The sequence below is a fragment of the Sodiomyces alcalophilus genome, assembly GCF_042370955.1.
Source record: "Sodiomyces alcalophilus JCM 7366 unplaced genomic scaffold ACRALscaffold_2, whole genome shotgun sequence".
Lineage (NCBI taxonomy): Eukaryota > Fungi > Ascomycota > Sordariomycetes > Glomerellales > Plectosphaerellaceae > Sodiomyces > Sodiomyces alcalophilus.
The window spans coordinates 5,023,709-5,039,809 of NW_027263533.1; the positions used below are offsets into that span (position 1 = coordinate 5,023,709).

Here is a 16,101-nt window from a genome sequence, read left to right on the forward strand (position 1 = left end):
GGGTCGCCAGAGACAAAGGTAGGATGGGGGGCAGTCACATGACATTATGGCATTGCATTGCCTACCCTTATTGCTTACCGGGCCTGGGGTAGGGTAGAGCTGATCGTCACGGCCGTCCCTATTCCTTTTCCACGCCGATTGGACCAGGATTAGACTGTCGTATCGCGTGGTGTGTTGCGTTATCTGCAAAGTCCTAGAACCGCCTGGACGGGATATATATCCCCAGCTTTGATGCCACCCCCCTCATACGCCTTGGCTGTCGTCTGTTCTTCTTCTTCTTCTTCTTCCGCCTCCTCCTCCTCTCCCCCTTTTTCCTCGTCCTTCTCGCCGCCTGTGCCATTGTCTTACCCACGTCTCACCCGTCCTCGTGGGTAGTGAGAGTTCTCCTCCCCATCGCAACCCAGACGCCCGCGGCTTTTCTGCCAGTCATCAGACGCTTCCACACGTAATCGACGTTGGTCAAGGCAAAAAGGCAAAAGACGGCCATGGAATCGACCGACAACAAGATGAAGGAGAGCTCATCGTTGGACCCGGCCCAGCCCACCGTGTCTACGGTTTCGGCCATCGAGGTCGAGGAGCCTCGCAAGCCGTGGTGGCACCCCATCCTCGAGCCGGGTTCGGCCGTCCAGATCGTCATCGCCGCCGCCATCGCCGTCGGTATCGGTATCGGTGTCAGTGCCTCGGTCGATGATATTCCAGAAGCCGCCCCAGCCATTCTCGCCATCCCGGGTAACCTCTGGTTGCGCGCCCTCCGCGCCGTCGGTAAGGTTCCTTTCTAGCTTCTTTTCTAGATTCCCTTTCTAGATTCGCCGCCTTGGCTCCTCATCGGTGGACGACGGCCGGCTTGCTGACTTGGTTTCGCCTCTGCCTAGTCTTGCCCATGATCATCTGCGCCATGATCCTCGCTGTCCAGTCGCTCCGTGAGATCACAAAGGGCGGCGCCATCCTGGCCCGTTGGACCGTCGGCTACTACGTCATCACCACCCTCATCGCCATCGCCTTCTCCATCGTCATGACGTCGCAGGTCTGGGCCCCGCTCATGACCGTCGCCAGCGACGAGTCCCTCGACCGCGACGCCAACAACATTGACGACTTTTCCGACCGCGAAGAGGTCAAGCCCCACGACGTCGTCGTCACCCTGTTCGACACCCTGATCCCCCGAAACATCGCCGCCGCCCTCGCCGACGACGAGCTGCTCGCCATCCTCGTCACCTCCATCGTCGTCGGCTACCTCCTCCCCGCCGACGGCCACTCGTCCGTCCTCCGCGCCGTCAAGGAGGTCAACGACATGATCACCCGCGTCATCGTCGTCCTCATCAAGCTCGCCCCCATCGGCGTCTTCTTCCTCATCCTGCCCAACATGTTCCGCCTCGACCTCAACGACGTCGGCACCAACCTCGGCTACCTCATCGGCGGCGCCATCAGCTCCATGATGATCCACCTCCTCGTCATCCTGCCCATCATCTTCTTCGCCTTCACCCGCCAGAACCCCTACCCCTACTGGGTCAAGAGCTCCGCCGCCTGGACCACCGCCTGGGGCACCGCCTCCTCGGCCGCCACCCTCCCCGTCACCCTGCGCTGCGCCCGCGAGCGCGGGAACCCCAACACCGTCGTCGACTTTGCCGTGCCCCTGGGCTGCCTGATCAACATGGACGGTACCGCCATCTACTTCCCCCTCGTCGTCGTCTTCCTGGCCCAGACCCAGGGCATGACCCTCAACGCCGGCGACTACATCCTCATCCTCCTCCTCTCCACCCTCGCCTCCATTGGCACCACCCCGATCCCCTCCTCGTCCCTCGTCCTGACCGTCATGATTGCCACCTCGGTCGGCGTGCCCCTGACCGGCATGTACGCCGTCGTCGTCACCATTGATTGGTTCCTCGACCGCTTCCGCACCATGACCAACGTCTCGGGCGATTTGTTCGCCGCTGCCATTCTCAGCAAGGTCACCGGCATTACCGATCCCGAGATTTTGACCGATGACGAGGTGGGTCAGGTCCACGGCAACACGGTCCGCGATAACGAGGACCGAGTGTAGACCGGCCGGAGAGAGGAGCGTTTCTCATGTTAAGAGCGTGAAGGCGGGAGTGAAGCGAGTATCTGTTGTGTGTGCTTTAATATACACCAATTTGACGTCTCACTTGCCAGGTGAATATGTATGGTTTGTGAAGTGGTCATCTTTACTATCCCAGACTTTGCGGCGTGTATGGTTGTAGTTTGCCATTCACGATTCCACCATCAATCTCTCTCGTCGCAACTTGCTTTTTATAGAAAGAAACGAGATTAAGATTAGGTGTGGTCCAAGGAAGCCCCTTGCCAACCTGCGAAGGCGTATTCAGCACAGACTGGCTGAGCTTGGCGAAATACTCCCAACAATCCGAGAGGCGTGCGTCCGTGTGAAGACAAACAATACGTTGTAAAGCTGACCCCAACATGGGTTCCCATACCCGACGCCGAGGCCAACGCTAAAGAACACACGCTTACTCAAGTTTGGACAAGCTAAGCCGTGCTGTGCTATCACTCTCCCGTCTATACCAACTAGTCCACATCCCTTGGCGGCGACTCTGGGGAATCTTCCCGTGGTGGCGCTTCAGGACTCCCGAGTCTAACCACTACGAAGTACAGCGAACGCATAGCTAGCCGCTAAGGGCAGAAGCCTTTCGATGACGAGGAGAGTCTGCATAAGCAAGTCATGAGAACGTTGAGGGAGCGAATGGGTACGGATTGGCCGAGCGGTCTCTACGAGAAGAGGATAGCATGTAAATACATGAAGAGTACAAGTATCGCTAGAAGAACGAATGCCGACCTTTCGTACATATACAAGAAGCGATCCTGCAGAGGCCAACTGCCTGTACGTACGTATAGATGTATGGACCTTTATGTACCTCATCAAATACTAATGCGAGTGTCCCCATGGGACGTGCGACGGTAAGCCATATCGTCTCCAGACCATGGGGCGAATTATGTGCTGGGGAACATGTGTCTTATCACATGTTGCGCGGAACCCCTTGAAGCGTATTATCGGCATGCGAGTGAAAACCAGTAGACCGCTCTCCGTTCGTTTCCCGTAAATGACATGCGCCTCCCTCACGTGTCCCATTATTATAGCATGATCCAGGCGGCGACACCGACGAGCGAGCTGAGGAGGAACGGGCCGAGTGCGGGCAGAGGCATGGCGGCAGCGCTATCTTCGTCGGCCGTAGCATCAGCGGAACTCTCGGAGGAGGGTATCGCGGTGCTATCGGCTTGGTCGGTGGCGGCGGCAGACTCGGAGGCAGAGGCGCTGGCGGAAGAAGTCTGGGCGGGCCTCGTCGAAGTCGAAGAAGAAGTGGAGGCACTGGTGGCCGAGGCGGTGCTCGAGGCGGCGACGTCGGACTCGCTGCTCTCGGAGGGCCGGGGTTCCTCGGAGTCCAGCTCGATGTGGGCGTGGGGGGAAGGCGAGGGACGTTGTTGTTGTTGTTGTTGTTGCGCGCGGCTGGGGGCGGGACTACCCCCGCCGACGGCCTCGAAGGACTGCGGGTTGCGGTACCAGTTGCCGGAGGGGTCGCCGAGGCAGTCGCCGAGGGTGACGAACTCGAAGCCCTTTGCTTTGCCGACGTCGATCATGTACTGGATGAAGCCGTCGCCGGTGAATTCCTGGACGTCGTGGGCCAGGACGATGAAGGAGGAGGAGCGCGGGTTGGCGGCGTTGACGGCGGCGGAGTAGCGGGCTTTGGACTCGATACCGCCGTCGAACCAGTCTTTGGTGTCGAGGTCGTAGTCGGCCTGTGGATGTGAGTGGGGGCATACAATAGAAGGGGAAATCATAAAGGAAGCAAAAGAAAAAAAAAAAGAGAAAAGACGCCAGACATACGACATGGTAGCCCAGATCACCAAGCACCTTGTAACACTCGTCGTCACACGAGGTATAAGGGGAGCGGAAGTAGGTGGGAATGACGCCGAGAATCTTGGCCAGGGCCTCCTCGTTCTTCTCGAGCTCCTCGACCTTGCGATCGTACGAGATGGTATTAAAGTCCGGGTGGCGGAACGAGTGGCTAGCAATCTGATGGCCCTGGGTGTACATGTGTTTGATGAGCGAGTCGTAATTGCCGGTGGTGAGGCCGTGGGGCCCGTTCTTCCCGACGACGAAGAAGGTGGCCGGGACGCCGTTCTCGTCGAGGGTGTCGACGATGCCGGACGTGAGGGGGCCCGGCCCGTCGTCGAAGGTGAGGGCGATTTTGCCCGGCGAAGTGCAGGAGAGGATTTCGGAGCCGTAGGGGACGTTGCCGACGGCGGGGCGAGAGGCAGCTCGGTCTGTGAGGGAGGCGTCCGTGTTTACGAGGGGGAAGCCGGGGGCGGCGGTGGTGACGCCGGACACGGCCGCGAGGGCCGCGAGGAGAGGAAACGAGGGAGCGCGAAGAAACATGGTTGAAAAAGAACGAAGGACAACAGTGGATGATTGTTAGCGAATGAGTGACTGGAAGAATCGTCGACGGCTGGCACGGCCAGGGCTCGAAGACGAAAGGAAATGTCGAGGCAAGTCTAGAAAAAAGAGTGAAAATCCCGGCAAGAACCCAAGAGAACTAGCTACGGAAAGGAGGCACCAAAGATCTTATACAAAGACCTGGCGACAAGGATGAATGAAACCATCCGAGTGAGGATCTGAGGCAGGGGTCCGTAGGAACGAGCCTACGGAGTGTCTAGCCCATAGCAGGCTCGGTCAACCAACGTGGACGACGGGGCATGGATGCAGAGGAGCGGACGAATGAACAGACGGATCCGAGGGTTATATCGGGAGGTATGCGATTCGTGCACAGGGCAGAGACCAGCTGACGGAGTAATTACGTTGTACTAGTAAACGTGTAGACGGACGACAGAAGACGGGCGAGTCGGGGAGCTCCGTGGTCGCCTCGAGCACCTGGAGTGTTTCTGGGTCTGCGAGCGGCGGTGCGTCCAAGACCCTGACAACCCCCTGACACGCCAAGACGCAGTAGGGGATGGACATGATGCCACAAACCGGCGGGCCGGAGCCAACGAACCAACCAAAAGTGATCGTTTGCAGGTAAAGTGGATGGGTGCCGACGACGCTAGGTTAGTATCACCAACAGCCAGAGTCGAAGTCGTATGAGGACTGAGAAGCGAATGGACTGAAGGCGGGCAGAACAAAATAATAGGTAACCGTTATAATTCGAACGACCAGGAGTGCAGTCGACCATAAGGTCGGTATTCTGCAGTATTTCGAGGAAAGACTCATCAATCACGGATGTGTAGTTGTAGTTGATGGGATATCATACCCGTGAGGCGCATCGCCATTACCATTGCCATGTGCCGCGGGTGTTCTAGATGGTCGGGTCTGGCTCGCACGTGTGCAACGTATGTATTCGTACTTCGTAGGTACCCTGTACGTTGTAGTTAGCGCCTCTTCCGACGAACCCGCACGCCACAAAAGTACATGTTCGTATTCATCTACCAAAGTCCCGCCACCGTTCCCCTAGAGCCGAGTACGTTGTATGGAGGTTGTACAACGTAAGTACCGCAATACATACAGAGTCTCTGGGGTAAGGTACTTCGTACTCTGCAAATACAAGGCATTCGCAAGAACTGAGCGTTCCGACCGGTTATGCAACGGGCCTAACTTTATCGAATAAGGAAAGTGCCCCGCCTGGTACTACTGCAGGTACACGGCGTAGCCTAATCTTCCGAGACTCTTATTGGCTCACCTGAGCGTACTAAATTGGTCATATTGGTAGGGCAGGAAATCTCCGGGCCTCTGACTAATCACATGAGTGAAGGCCCTGGTCTCGGGGAATTGGCCGTTCTCGCCTGCCTTCGCTAAAAGTAATAATCATTACAATTCGCCGAAAGAGGAGAGCGACAATAAACGAAGCGCACACACCACAATCGGACGAAAATCGTCGCTTACAAAGAAGAATCCCCGTTCCCCTGATTGGTTTTTTTTCTTTTTTTTTGCTTTTCTTTTTTGGACAACACTGAGTCCTGGGGATCGAGACACGCATTGAAATGACGACGGTTGGAGGTTAGCTGCAACAGACCACCCACGATTGTCTCATCCTGAGCATCATCAGCCGATCAATGCCCAGGATGTCTCGGCATCGGAACCGACGCCCCTCCACCTGATCGATGAACCGATCGGCCATCTAGCCCTATGGTGTATCGCATCGTATTCCTTGCGACGCATGCACAAACCTGTGGCCAAGACCCGCTTACTGAAAAGATCGTCGTGGAGGATCATCCGAATCACAATGGCCAGGTCTGACAAGAATAGACTGCAACTTTGTCTTGGTGAGAATCTTGGTGAGATGGCGTAAGTCAGGCACTGTAATGGATTAGAGACTGTACAAACGACTCGTCCCGTCACTTCGTCTGGACGATGGTCCCCCTCATCGATGTCTAGTTCACAGGTGACCTACAACGAACCGGCTTGCATTACTTGGTTCGTGAAGCCGTTATCATGTAAAGACCACTTGTCGTGAAAACGCCATATATTATATATTCATATACCTGTCATGTTCCCTTAAAAGACCCGCGAGGTCAGCGTAGCTAAGGGCCGATTTGTAAGTAATAAGGATCGGCTACCTTAATCCTTGAGCTATCCTTTGAGCTATTGTTTGTTTGTTTTTGATTTTTCTCATCTTTGTGTCTCGAAATCCTCGAAAATCGTCAAAACTCGCGCAGTTGTCGAACCGTTAAAAATGTAGTTCAAGCACTCAACAGCCTCTTCAAGTAGGCCGAGGGGTTATTGAAGGGGATTTCCACCCCGACAATGTCGGCGACCAATTGTTCCAGATCGCCGAGCTTCTCGATCTTGTACTTGTTGAGGATGTACTTGCGCTCCGACGGCGCCAAAACCGCCATGAGGCCGCCGAGGGACGTGATGCCGTTCCGCTCGCCGATGCCCAGCACCGTGGTGTCGATGTGCGTGGCGCCCGCCTCGAGCGCCACGTAGGCGTTGGACACGGCGCACCCCGTGTCGTTGTGGAAGTGCGTCTCAATGTCGCAGCTCAGCACCTGCCGCAGCGTGTGGATCTTGTCGAACACCTCGAACGACGTGGCCCCGCCCACCGTGTCGGCGATGCCCACGCGGTTCGCCCCCAGCCGGTCGACGAGGGTGTACAGCTTGATGATCTCGTTAAAGTCGGACCGGAACGAGTCTTCGCCCGAGAACCGGATCTCAATGTTGTTCGCCTTGACGTATTCGATGACTTCCTGCGCCTTGGCCGCGATGAAGGCCATGTCCTTGCCGTGGGAATGCTGCATGAGCTGGGAAGAGGTGCCAATGCACATATTGCTGTCAAGTGTCAGTTTTGATTGCCACTATAATTTCATGCCGAGTAGAAGACGACATACATTCCATCAACGCCAGTCTGGACGGCGATTCTCGCGTCGTCCATGTGACAGCGGATGTGGCACAATATCTGAACCATTCTGTTAACAATGCTGTCGACGTGGTCCAGTTCCGTGGTTCGCTTACCTTGGCCCTCAGGCCCAGCTTGCAGAGAGCCTCGCAGTCGGCCCGAGACTTTTCGGAAGCAGCAGGCGACGTTACTTCAATCTAAACGTATGTGTCAGTGCGCATTCTCGCGGCTTCTTTTTCGGAGGGTAGGCGAATCATGAAATTCGCGTAGCCACATGGGTCATACATATTCGACGCCAAAGTCATCCAAAGCCCGGGCAATGGCAATCTTCTGCTCCGTGGTAAAGTACGCCGTTGCAAACTGCTCGCCCTCGCGCAGGGTGCTGTCGATGATGCTAAAATTGGACAGGTTGCCCGAGGAGCGCATCGAGGTAGCGGCCGTGCTGACGCCTTCGTCGGAAGAAAAGTCGCTCTCGCGTGCGAGGCTGCCGGCGGACGACGAGCAAGCCGACGAGGGCCTCTCGCCGGTGGTGCGGTCGTCGCTTACGCTAAGCTCGTGTAATTTGTCGTTAAGAGTAGTAGGGTTGATTCCATCCGTGCCGACGACCGGGCTCGTTACGGAGGTCTCCAGGACACCGCCCGGATTGCGCGATGAACGTCCTATACGCGAGGGAGCCGTGTCAGTTACCAGCATAGCACGGCATGGCGAGTGCCTCGAGGACGGACGGCTTTCTCTCACCATTGACGTCCGAGTTCGCGCCCTCCCCCCTCCCCCCCTCAACCCCCTTCCCCTCCCCCGCCCCCGCCCCGTCGCCATCCCCGTGGGCGCCCTTGTTGACACTGCTGGCGCCGTTCTCCAGGGTATGGCTCGTATGGTGGCCGATCGGGTGGGATCCGTCGCCTCTGATGCCGCTATTGCTGCTGCTGGCGCCATTCCCCATGGTATGGCTGGTGTGGTGGGAGATTGGGTTATCGGCGGTAGACATTGTATCTGTTGTAGCATGCGAAGCGGGCTTAATCCATGGAATGAAAAGTCACCGGTACACTTTGGGTGGTGTGTGTGTGTGTGTGTGCACGCGAGAGTGTGTGTGGGTTGGCGTAAAAGTCGGTTGGTTTAGTGAGGGGAAGAAGTAGGGGAAAGATGGAGTGGTTTTGTTCGGTACTTGTATTGTGACTCACAAAACACGGGACACGAAAGTCGGAGAGAAAATAAAAAAAAATAAAAAGGGTAAAATGGAAAAATGGGAAAATGGGAAAAATGGAAAACAGGGAAATGGCGTGCGAAAAAGGGTCAAGCCAACGAAAAGCCGGAAATGCCGAATCGTTCACCACATCACGTAAAATCGAATCCACTGAGGCGAAGTAGTGGATCTGCGGCCATTGTATCGTTTTGCCTCCGACCTCGGTGCATCTACGGTTAGTACAGAGTACAGATTCTTTTATCCGTACTTTCGCCTCTCACCGTTTCGAGTTTCAGGGACAAGAAGCCGCGGGCCGCACCGACAGATACAGGTACAGGTACAGCGCGTGTACCGATGTATCAACTCATCTCGATCGATTGCATCGCTCGACGGTGATGCTTCAGCTGTGTTTCTCCAGCACCATCTACCACCATCACAACTAACGGCACCGTGCCATTTCCTAAAAACTCAATCAAGACGAAAATGGAGAAGGGAGGCAAGGAAGCTGGGTTTGGAATCCGAGCCGCCCCTCGCCGCGTGATCCGATATGCTTCTCTCTTTTCGAAGTTGCGTCTTCAGACGGCGCGCATGATCTGGCGGAATTGCTAAAGAATGGCCGTCCCATAGCGATGGACTTGACTTGGTGATGGGCTTGCGCCTTATCTTGCCTATCTTGGTAATCTTGGCACTCTATCGTGCCGGCAGGCATGCTATACTGTAAGCGAGCTTGACCGACCACCTCACTGATGAGTGATCGGTGGTGTTGCCTCCGATTCCTCAGTTGGTGAACCCCTCACTCCAGATGAAGAGTCGAGGTTTAAGGTATTCTGCATACAACGTATGGCACCTTCCTAATCCAACGTGCTAGCCTTGACTCTCAGCCCGGTCTAAGCCCACATGCAAATTCCAACCTTATAGATACGACCTGCCCTACACGGTACGGTAGTCCAGACCCGGATAATGGTTCTAATTCTTCCCCTGTTTATAATATCAATGTGGCGATTGGGCGAAGAGAACTTGATGATCCCCTCCCTGTGTCATGGGCAACCAGTACACGCACCGTGTAGACCAGTTCCATCTCTCCCATCTCTGGCCCTCCTACCCGATCCCATCCCGTCTCGTCTGGCCCCGCCTCAAAAAAATCGCACGGGCGAGCAGATTTCCCTCCCGCCTGTGTCCCGTTACGTTTCATTGCATTGGCATATCCAGGTTGTTTTCTTCCAATGAAAAGCGTCCCTTGGCCACATCGACACAAGCGATTGGGACGGCAACGTCGAGTTCAGCCTGGGCTCTTGGTCCACCGAAATCCGATCGACGAGAGCAACTAGGACTTCTAGCACTGGATCCACAACCTCAATCACGCGATCGCCAAGGGATTCTCCCAGGTGTATAAGATCGTCACTTACAGCACGGAGCGTCCCTGGCCCAGTCTGTCTTGCACCTTGGTCCTTATAACATCCGCAGGTGGCGCCCAATCGCCAGTTTGCTCGGGGCAGGCTGGGGCCGTCTGGCCTTACCTCCTGGGCTTTCAGGCGATGCAGTTCGACATTGTGATCCGTGACTACTGGCTAAGGTGGGGCGGGCGCCGTTACCCTCAGTCAAACAGCATGCGCGCCTGCCGTGTTATGCATTCCGAGGTTCCTGAACTTCCCTCACGTTTTGCGAGCTGTTGTCTCGAAGCGTGCCGGCGTGCCCTTCGCGTGCAGCAAAGGAGGGGTGACAGACCACTGATGCGGGCAGGGTGCTCCGGAGTCTGAAAATGCTAAGTATTCCATGTGCGGTTTTCCGCCGCCTCTTCGTATTTGTTCCCATCTGTCCACGTGGTAATTACTGGATTCATGTCGGATTAGGTATACCGATGCTTTTGATGCGTAAAGCGTAAGAGCACGGTCTAGATCAAGCAGAAGTCAGAGATGGAATGATACATGTATGCATAAGCGAATCTTGCGTAATTCTCTCGTTCACAACTCGAGAACTTGGACGGAACTGCATGGAATGCGTGGTTTCATGGTTCTCTCATGAGAATGTATCAGGATGAATATCAGTATCAAGCCATGATACCATGACTGCACCTGTGGCTATGTGCTCTTCCGTGTTTTGTTTCCATTTCACGTTATTGTTTGGTTGAAAAAGAAACGCACGGGGTGTTCCAGGCCTGCCTGTAGACATGGCTTCATGTCTTTTGAAAGAGCTTGAGAACATGATTATTCTTCGACGAGGCTGATGACAGCTTCCCACACCGGAATAGACGTGATGTCCCTTTCTTGGCACGGACCGGTCCAGGGCGGACCCGGGAGTCCGGCTCCACCATGGCCGGCGCAACATCCGGCCCCCAAAAACGGATGTGCGGGGTAGCTCCAGAAACGACTACCGATGTACAGGTGCCGAGCGGCAGACTACACGCCGGCGTCATTCGGACTGGAATTGTTGGGTTCTGACCTCCACGAGAGACCGCCCAAGATTTTGATTTGTATTTTTAGAAAGTTCAAAAAGGCTTAAACCGTTGGGTTGCTGGCTAATTCCACAGGTTTCGGTTCGAGACAGCTAAAACATAAATAGGCGCAATGGATTGGACGAGTTGGAAAAGCCGCAACACGGTCTGAGAGAGACGGGCACCGCAATAACACACCATAGTTTCGGAAAGCGGGACACCGATAACACCTTTAACCCGTTGGCCCGACTCTACGAGACTTCTCCCATGATCGAGTGGTTCGACCATCATAGGCCAGGGGAAAACACCCCGTAAAATGGATAAGTAGTCGGCCGCCAAAAGTCGAGACCCTGGAGGCCATGCGGGTAAGTTACTGTCGCGTTGAAAAATCCAGGAGGCATAAGTCGTATAACATAGAGACAAGGAGTTGATGAAGGGACTGGACCATAAACAAAAAAGGCCAGGGAGAAGAGAGACAAATGAAATAAGAGGCAGCTTCTAAAAATGCGTTCGGCTGCTTTTCTTCTATTGTACGACAATTGTCCCAGCCCGAAGACAAAGCGAGGGAGACGCTGCAGTCAGAGAGTAGTGGCATGATTGGGGAAACAGAGGGATCGATCCGCTATTCAAACCCGAGATAGTTCTGCGGAACTTGACGCCTAGAGAAGAGGCGATCGTGACGGAACTTCCGAGTCGCATTGACTGATGGGAGTATCGGAGATGTAGGTATCAAGGCCCTGAAGAGGGTCGTGGACTCATAGATATCGTAAGCCTGGTGGTGGTGAATGCCAATGGTGACACGTAGAGGAGGTCGGCTTGAAGCCACTGGCACAGTGTAGGCGTCTAGGCTCGGTTGTCATACCCTGAACCTGGGCCTGATCGAGCGAGAAACGCAGACCAGCCTGTCCAGGCATATTTCACTTTGTTGAGCAGGCTGTTGTTGAGCGAGAGGAGGATGTACGGAAGCGTCAAAGTGTGGCGTTGGTGAGAATAGAGGACTAATAAATGCTGTGTGAACCGCGGGGACGAACGTTGATGTCGACAGGGTATAAGCCGTAGTTGATGGCGTGTTAGTACAGCACACCATGGGAATATAAAGGATGTATTACCTTTCCCGAGTGTAACGCGGAGCCGCGAACGGGGAGTACTTGAACTTATATCCCTCTCGTGTGTATATAGACCCTGAAGCTTAGAGCTGTCGCCTGATGCGGCGTCAGGGGTCCAGGTAAGTATGTACTTTTATTGGCCTCTTCATCGTTCCCGAGCAGGCTGCGAGGGCGCCAATGAGCTGTTAACAAATCGGTTAGGTTCTCGTATAGTTCCAAACAAGTGACCAAGCTGCATTGGCGCATGGAAACGGAAATGGCCGAAGCTCACTCGACACCTTTCCTTTGGTACCCCCGATGCGGAAAAGTGGACGACCTTGAGACGGACAGGGCAGGTTTCAGGGGACACGAGTCTACAACGTACAGACCCATGTAGTATAGCTAGGATACTATACGTTGTAACATGCTATGCTGATCCCCCACGTGCAATATAAACAATGAGACAAGTAATCCATGTTAATGAACCAAACTCGAACGGTGTGTACAACGTACGCAGTTGCTCGGTTGTAAACCTCTCTGCCCTGCCCAAGCAGTTGCAGAGATCCCAGTTCTCTCCGCTGTGTCGTGGAGCAACAGGGGCGTCTCGTTCTCAAGGACCCTTGGAATCAACTTGCCTTGGTATTTCTTTTCTTGTATCAGGCCAGATTACTGGCCCTGCCGTGCTGGCTCGTCCAACGTACATATGTACGACTTCCACGGGTCCAGTTTCCTAGTCTGCAGGCGTGAGGGACAGTACTAGTGCACGTGTACATCCTGCACTGAAATTTTCCGAGTTCAACGTAACAAGGGGCAAGCAAAGGCGTGGACGTAGTCGTAGTGGGGGAATGGCAGGGGGAAGAGGCCGAGAGCCAGGTCGGACATGAACCACGGGATGGTATCACATAATTGGCTGCCCAAGAAAATAAGGGACTGGACTCTTCTGTGTCTCGCCTTTTGATCAGATTATCGTAGAGGCCGAGACTTGGACTCGGCCGCGGTGGCACCGTGGCACAGAGGCAGGGGTGGCAGAGATGTGAATAATGGCTCAAGATCTGGCCCTGTTGGCCAGTTGGCTGACGATCATCGATGTATGTACGAAGTATGTTTATTCAACTGGATACTGGATCGTATGGGCATGGGTCTTTCTTCTCTTCTTTCCCTTCCCCTAGGTAGGCAAAGAAGTAAAACTGGAGAGAGGTCAGAGAGTGGGCTCAGAGAGAATCGAATTCTGACAAGAGAATCACTCAGCCGGCGGAGAACATTCCCAAAAGCCATACAACGTCCTCGAGAACCAGGATATCTAGAGACCAAGAGGCACTAAACGGTTGGTGGTAACCCTTGGAGGAGAAAAAGTCTGCAAAATTGTTTCTGTCGGGGCTTTCCGAACCTTACGGACGACCCGACAGGTTGGATTCGCTACGGGCAGAAATCTTAACGAAAACGTTATAAGACTTAGAGTGGCGGGTCCGAATTCTCGACTCCATGGTGACAGTAGCGAGTGAAGTAGAGTACGTGGGCACGTGGGCATAGAGCTGTTAAGGACTGACGACGGCGTGATCACTGGTCGAGGAGGCGGCCCTGCTACTACGGGAATAGCCAGCGGCTAGCACTCAGAACGGCATCCCTAGGACCCTAGCACACCCGGCAAAGCCAAGACAGACAGCGTGCATTGTATGAGCCCATCTTTGCCAACATCACATCGGGATGCATGCCACGGTCGGTTCATAAGTGGAACAGCTGAACGGCTTTCGCGACACCCCCCCTCCACCATCCATACCTGGTGTTGGTACTTGTACAGGATTTCAGAATCCTTCTAGAACTCCGCGCCGGCTCGCTATTCGATGAATTTTGATTGTATTGGGAGCATTGTCGTGCGCGAGAAACCACACCGGGGGAAGCATGCAGGTGGACTGCTGCGCGACGGTGGATGCGCAGATGGCTGAGATGAGGACTGAGACAGCTCCGGGTCTAGTAACTCTGGTTGGCCGGCAAGAACCGCGTGGGAGGATTCGAGGTGGGAGACTCGTTGGAGGGTCCGCCTGAAGGTGGTCCATCTAACGGTGGATTAAGCGAGACACGAAGGGCGGATGGGACACTTGGGAGCTATTGAGGAGTCGTCGAGTCGAGTGCTGGAAACGTAAAGTGAGGTAATGCCTAGTCCTGGAGGACTATGGATATCTCCGCCGGAGACAGACAAGATATCATCAGTACTACGAAGTACGTGGGAGCGTCATGGATCGTGCACGAGGTACGAAGTACGAAGTACGCTGTAGAAAGGTGCCTGATGTGGTCAATTGTGATCGCGTGACAGAGCGGGACCAGAGGTAAATGAGACGGAGAAGAGGCGTTGTAGAGTGGTAGGTAGTACATCTCGTGTACTTGGCCCTATATGAGGTAGATATTTCCGTGCATTGTAAGCATACATATGCTTTAAATGACAGGGTTTGTTGGTATGAGATTTTTGGGTAGGAGTTTAGGAGATGATTGATGGATCGAGAAAGAACAACCGGCGGCTCTCCTTGGAGGTCGTGAGGTGTGGGGTAGAGGGTGGGGACTTTTATCCGCTTGCGGGCCAAGGATAGCTTGTTTTGGATACACGTGTGGAAAAGCCGTGACTTGATTCGTCGCAGACGAACCACTTCTTTGGACCGGACCTCCGATCAGTTACCCGTCATCGTTATCCGGTTTTATTTTTATTTGTTGGTAGGTATTTTTCTTTTTGCTCTTCCCTTACTCCTCCCCTAACCATTGCTTCCGGCACGCATTGTATTGTGTTTGTTGGCCAATTGGAAAGTGGCAAGATGTCATCCCCAGCGACAGTAGTTACCTTCAGTCTTTCTACTTCGTTGTCGGCTGCATGGCTCGGTAAGAGTGACAACGGTACTTTGGGATACCATCTGCCGTTTTGTGTATGTACCTACGGTATGTAAGGTACTGTATCTGGTAGGTACGCACAAGCTCAGCTGTCCGGAAATAGGGTAGCTTACTTTTGTCCTGTGGTTTCACGTTCTCATTTGAGGTGATTGCAACACCCTGGATGTTCCGCAATTCCTCATCTGTCCGGACGTGGAACAAAACGGCGACAGTTAGACGTTGGTCGCATATTCCGGGCTTTTGCAAGACCATCTACCTACCACATCTGTACCGGGCAGTACAATATAGTAACACTTGACCTTTCAACACCATGCGGTCGACTGGCACGACTCACGAGTCCACGACCGCACGGAAACCAACCACACGGTTCACGCCCTTCCCCCACGCACCAAGGAATGGAAACAGGCTGCGGCTACGAACAATAAGCTAGGACCCACGGGTGACCCTGGGCCCGGGAGTGAGATGGGAATTACAACGTACAACGTATCGATGCTCTCCCACTCCCTCGCTGAACCCTCGCTTGAGTCTTCTTATTCTGCAAAGCCGCATCTCGGTGTCACCATCCCTCAACTTGCTTGATCCCTGTCCCGCCGACAGATCCCCACGGCGCTTTGCTTGGCACAGCTGTCTTCGAGGTGAGCTCGTCGAAACCCATCGTTCATCGTATGCACGTGGGGAGCTAACGAGACTTGGCAGGCCGCAGCCCTCGAGCACCGTCCAGCCCATCCCACTCTTCTTCCACAAGCGGCATTTGCCTCTGCTTACCCTGTGGCCCGTGGGTTCTTTCTTGCTTGCCATGCATCTTCAGACTTTTCCTAGTCGATTAGTCTCCGTTGGAGCCAACGTACAACGTACGTTGTATTGCAGATTCGATTCTGCCCTACCTCACTTTCGAGTCTTCCTATGTACGTATGGCAACCAATCATGTCCCTACAGTCTACTGCTTCTCATTCTTGGGCTCACCGAGAAAAGGCAGGTTCTTTACGCTGTCCACCTATGACATGTGTGTATTCGTATTTACACCCAGGCGTTGTGCCCACGGCCATGTGGATGGATTCCTACCGCCTGTCTCGCCGCCTCGACCGTCTTTCCCTCGTCCCTGTATGTCTTTGCTTGCAATGGTCAAGGGGCCACATGCCATCGTTCACCCACATGCCCTCCTTCCGCATTGCACAC

At 54.4% G+C, this 16,101-nt stretch overlaps 5 protein-coding genes across 5 annotated transcripts; 2 read left to right on the top strand and 3 right to left on the bottom strand.

The window, feature by feature from the left end:
* Positions 1-506: 506 nt before the first annotated feature.
* ACRALDRAFT_2099178 (uncharacterized protein) lies at positions 507-2,038 on the top strand (the record flags this gene model as incomplete). Its single annotated transcript, XM_071022933.1, has 2 exons — positions 507-762; positions 873-2,038. The coding sequence occupies 2 exons, from the start codon at positions 507-509 to the stop codon at positions 2,036-2,038; spliced, it is 1,422 nt and encodes a 473-aa protein (XP_070877885.1).
* Positions 2,039-3,102: 1,064 nt separating this feature from the next.
* Positions 3,103-4,405, bottom strand: ACRALDRAFT_2026304 (carbohydrate esterase family 4 protein; the record flags this gene model as incomplete). Its single annotated transcript, XM_071020380.1, has 2 exons — positions 3,103-3,765; positions 3,854-4,405. The coding sequence occupies 2 exons, from the start codon at positions 4,403-4,405 to the stop codon at positions 3,103-3,105; spliced, it is 1,215 nt and encodes a 404-aa protein (XP_070877886.1).
* Positions 4,406-4,441: 36 nt separating this feature from the next.
* ACRALDRAFT_207981 (uncharacterized protein) lies at positions 4,442-5,298 on the bottom strand (the record flags this gene model as incomplete). Its single annotated transcript, XM_071022368.1, has 7 exons — positions 4,442-4,521; positions 4,584-4,641; positions 4,705-4,808; positions 4,855-4,951; positions 4,993-5,126; positions 5,193-5,228; positions 5,274-5,298. 7 exons carry the CDS (start codon positions 5,296-5,298, stop codon positions 4,442-4,444), a joined length of 534 nt encoding a protein of 177 aa, XP_070877887.1.
* A 24-nt stretch (positions 5,299-5,322) lies between these two features.
* ACRALDRAFT_207982 (uncharacterized protein) lies at positions 5,323-6,473 on the top strand (the record flags this gene model as incomplete). The annotated part of the gene is made up of 7 exons (XM_071022369.1): positions 5,323-5,352; positions 5,396-5,505; positions 5,568-5,656; positions 5,767-5,916; positions 5,975-6,009; positions 6,057-6,294; positions 6,331-6,473. 7 exons carry the CDS (start codon positions 5,323-5,325, stop codon positions 6,471-6,473), a joined length of 795 nt encoding a protein of 264 aa, XP_070877888.1.
* Positions 6,389-8,556, bottom strand: ACRALDRAFT_1061981 (uncharacterized protein). The gene is made up of 5 exons (XM_071016510.1): positions 8,094-8,556; positions 7,641-8,014; positions 7,472-7,552; positions 7,348-7,415; positions 6,389-7,288 (listed from the first exon to the last, which is right to left on the bottom strand). Exons 1-5 carry the CDS (start codon positions 8,338-8,340, stop codon positions 6,700-6,702), a joined length of 1,359 nt encoding a protein of 452 aa, XP_070877889.1. The 5' UTR covers positions 8,341-8,556; the 3' UTR covers positions 6,389-6,699.
* Between the last annotated feature and the right edge of the window lie 7,545 nt (positions 8,557-16,101).

What these genes read in the sequence shown, in the direction of transcription:
- ACRALDRAFT_1061981 (XM_071016510.1), bottom strand. Translation starts at nt 8,340, where the DNA reads ATGTCTACCGCCGATAACCCAATCTCCCACCACACCAGCCATACCATG. An exon ending in AGCTGGGCCTGAGGGCCAAG is followed by an intron (nt 7,416 to 7,471) that starts GTAAGCGAACCA and finishes AGAATGGTTCAG; the next exon opens with ATATTGTGCCACATCCGCTG. An exon ending in CAGACTGGCGTTGATGGAAT is followed by an intron (nt 7,289 to 7,347) that starts GTATGTCGTCTT and finishes GACACTTGACAG; the next exon opens with CAATATGTGCATTGGCACCT.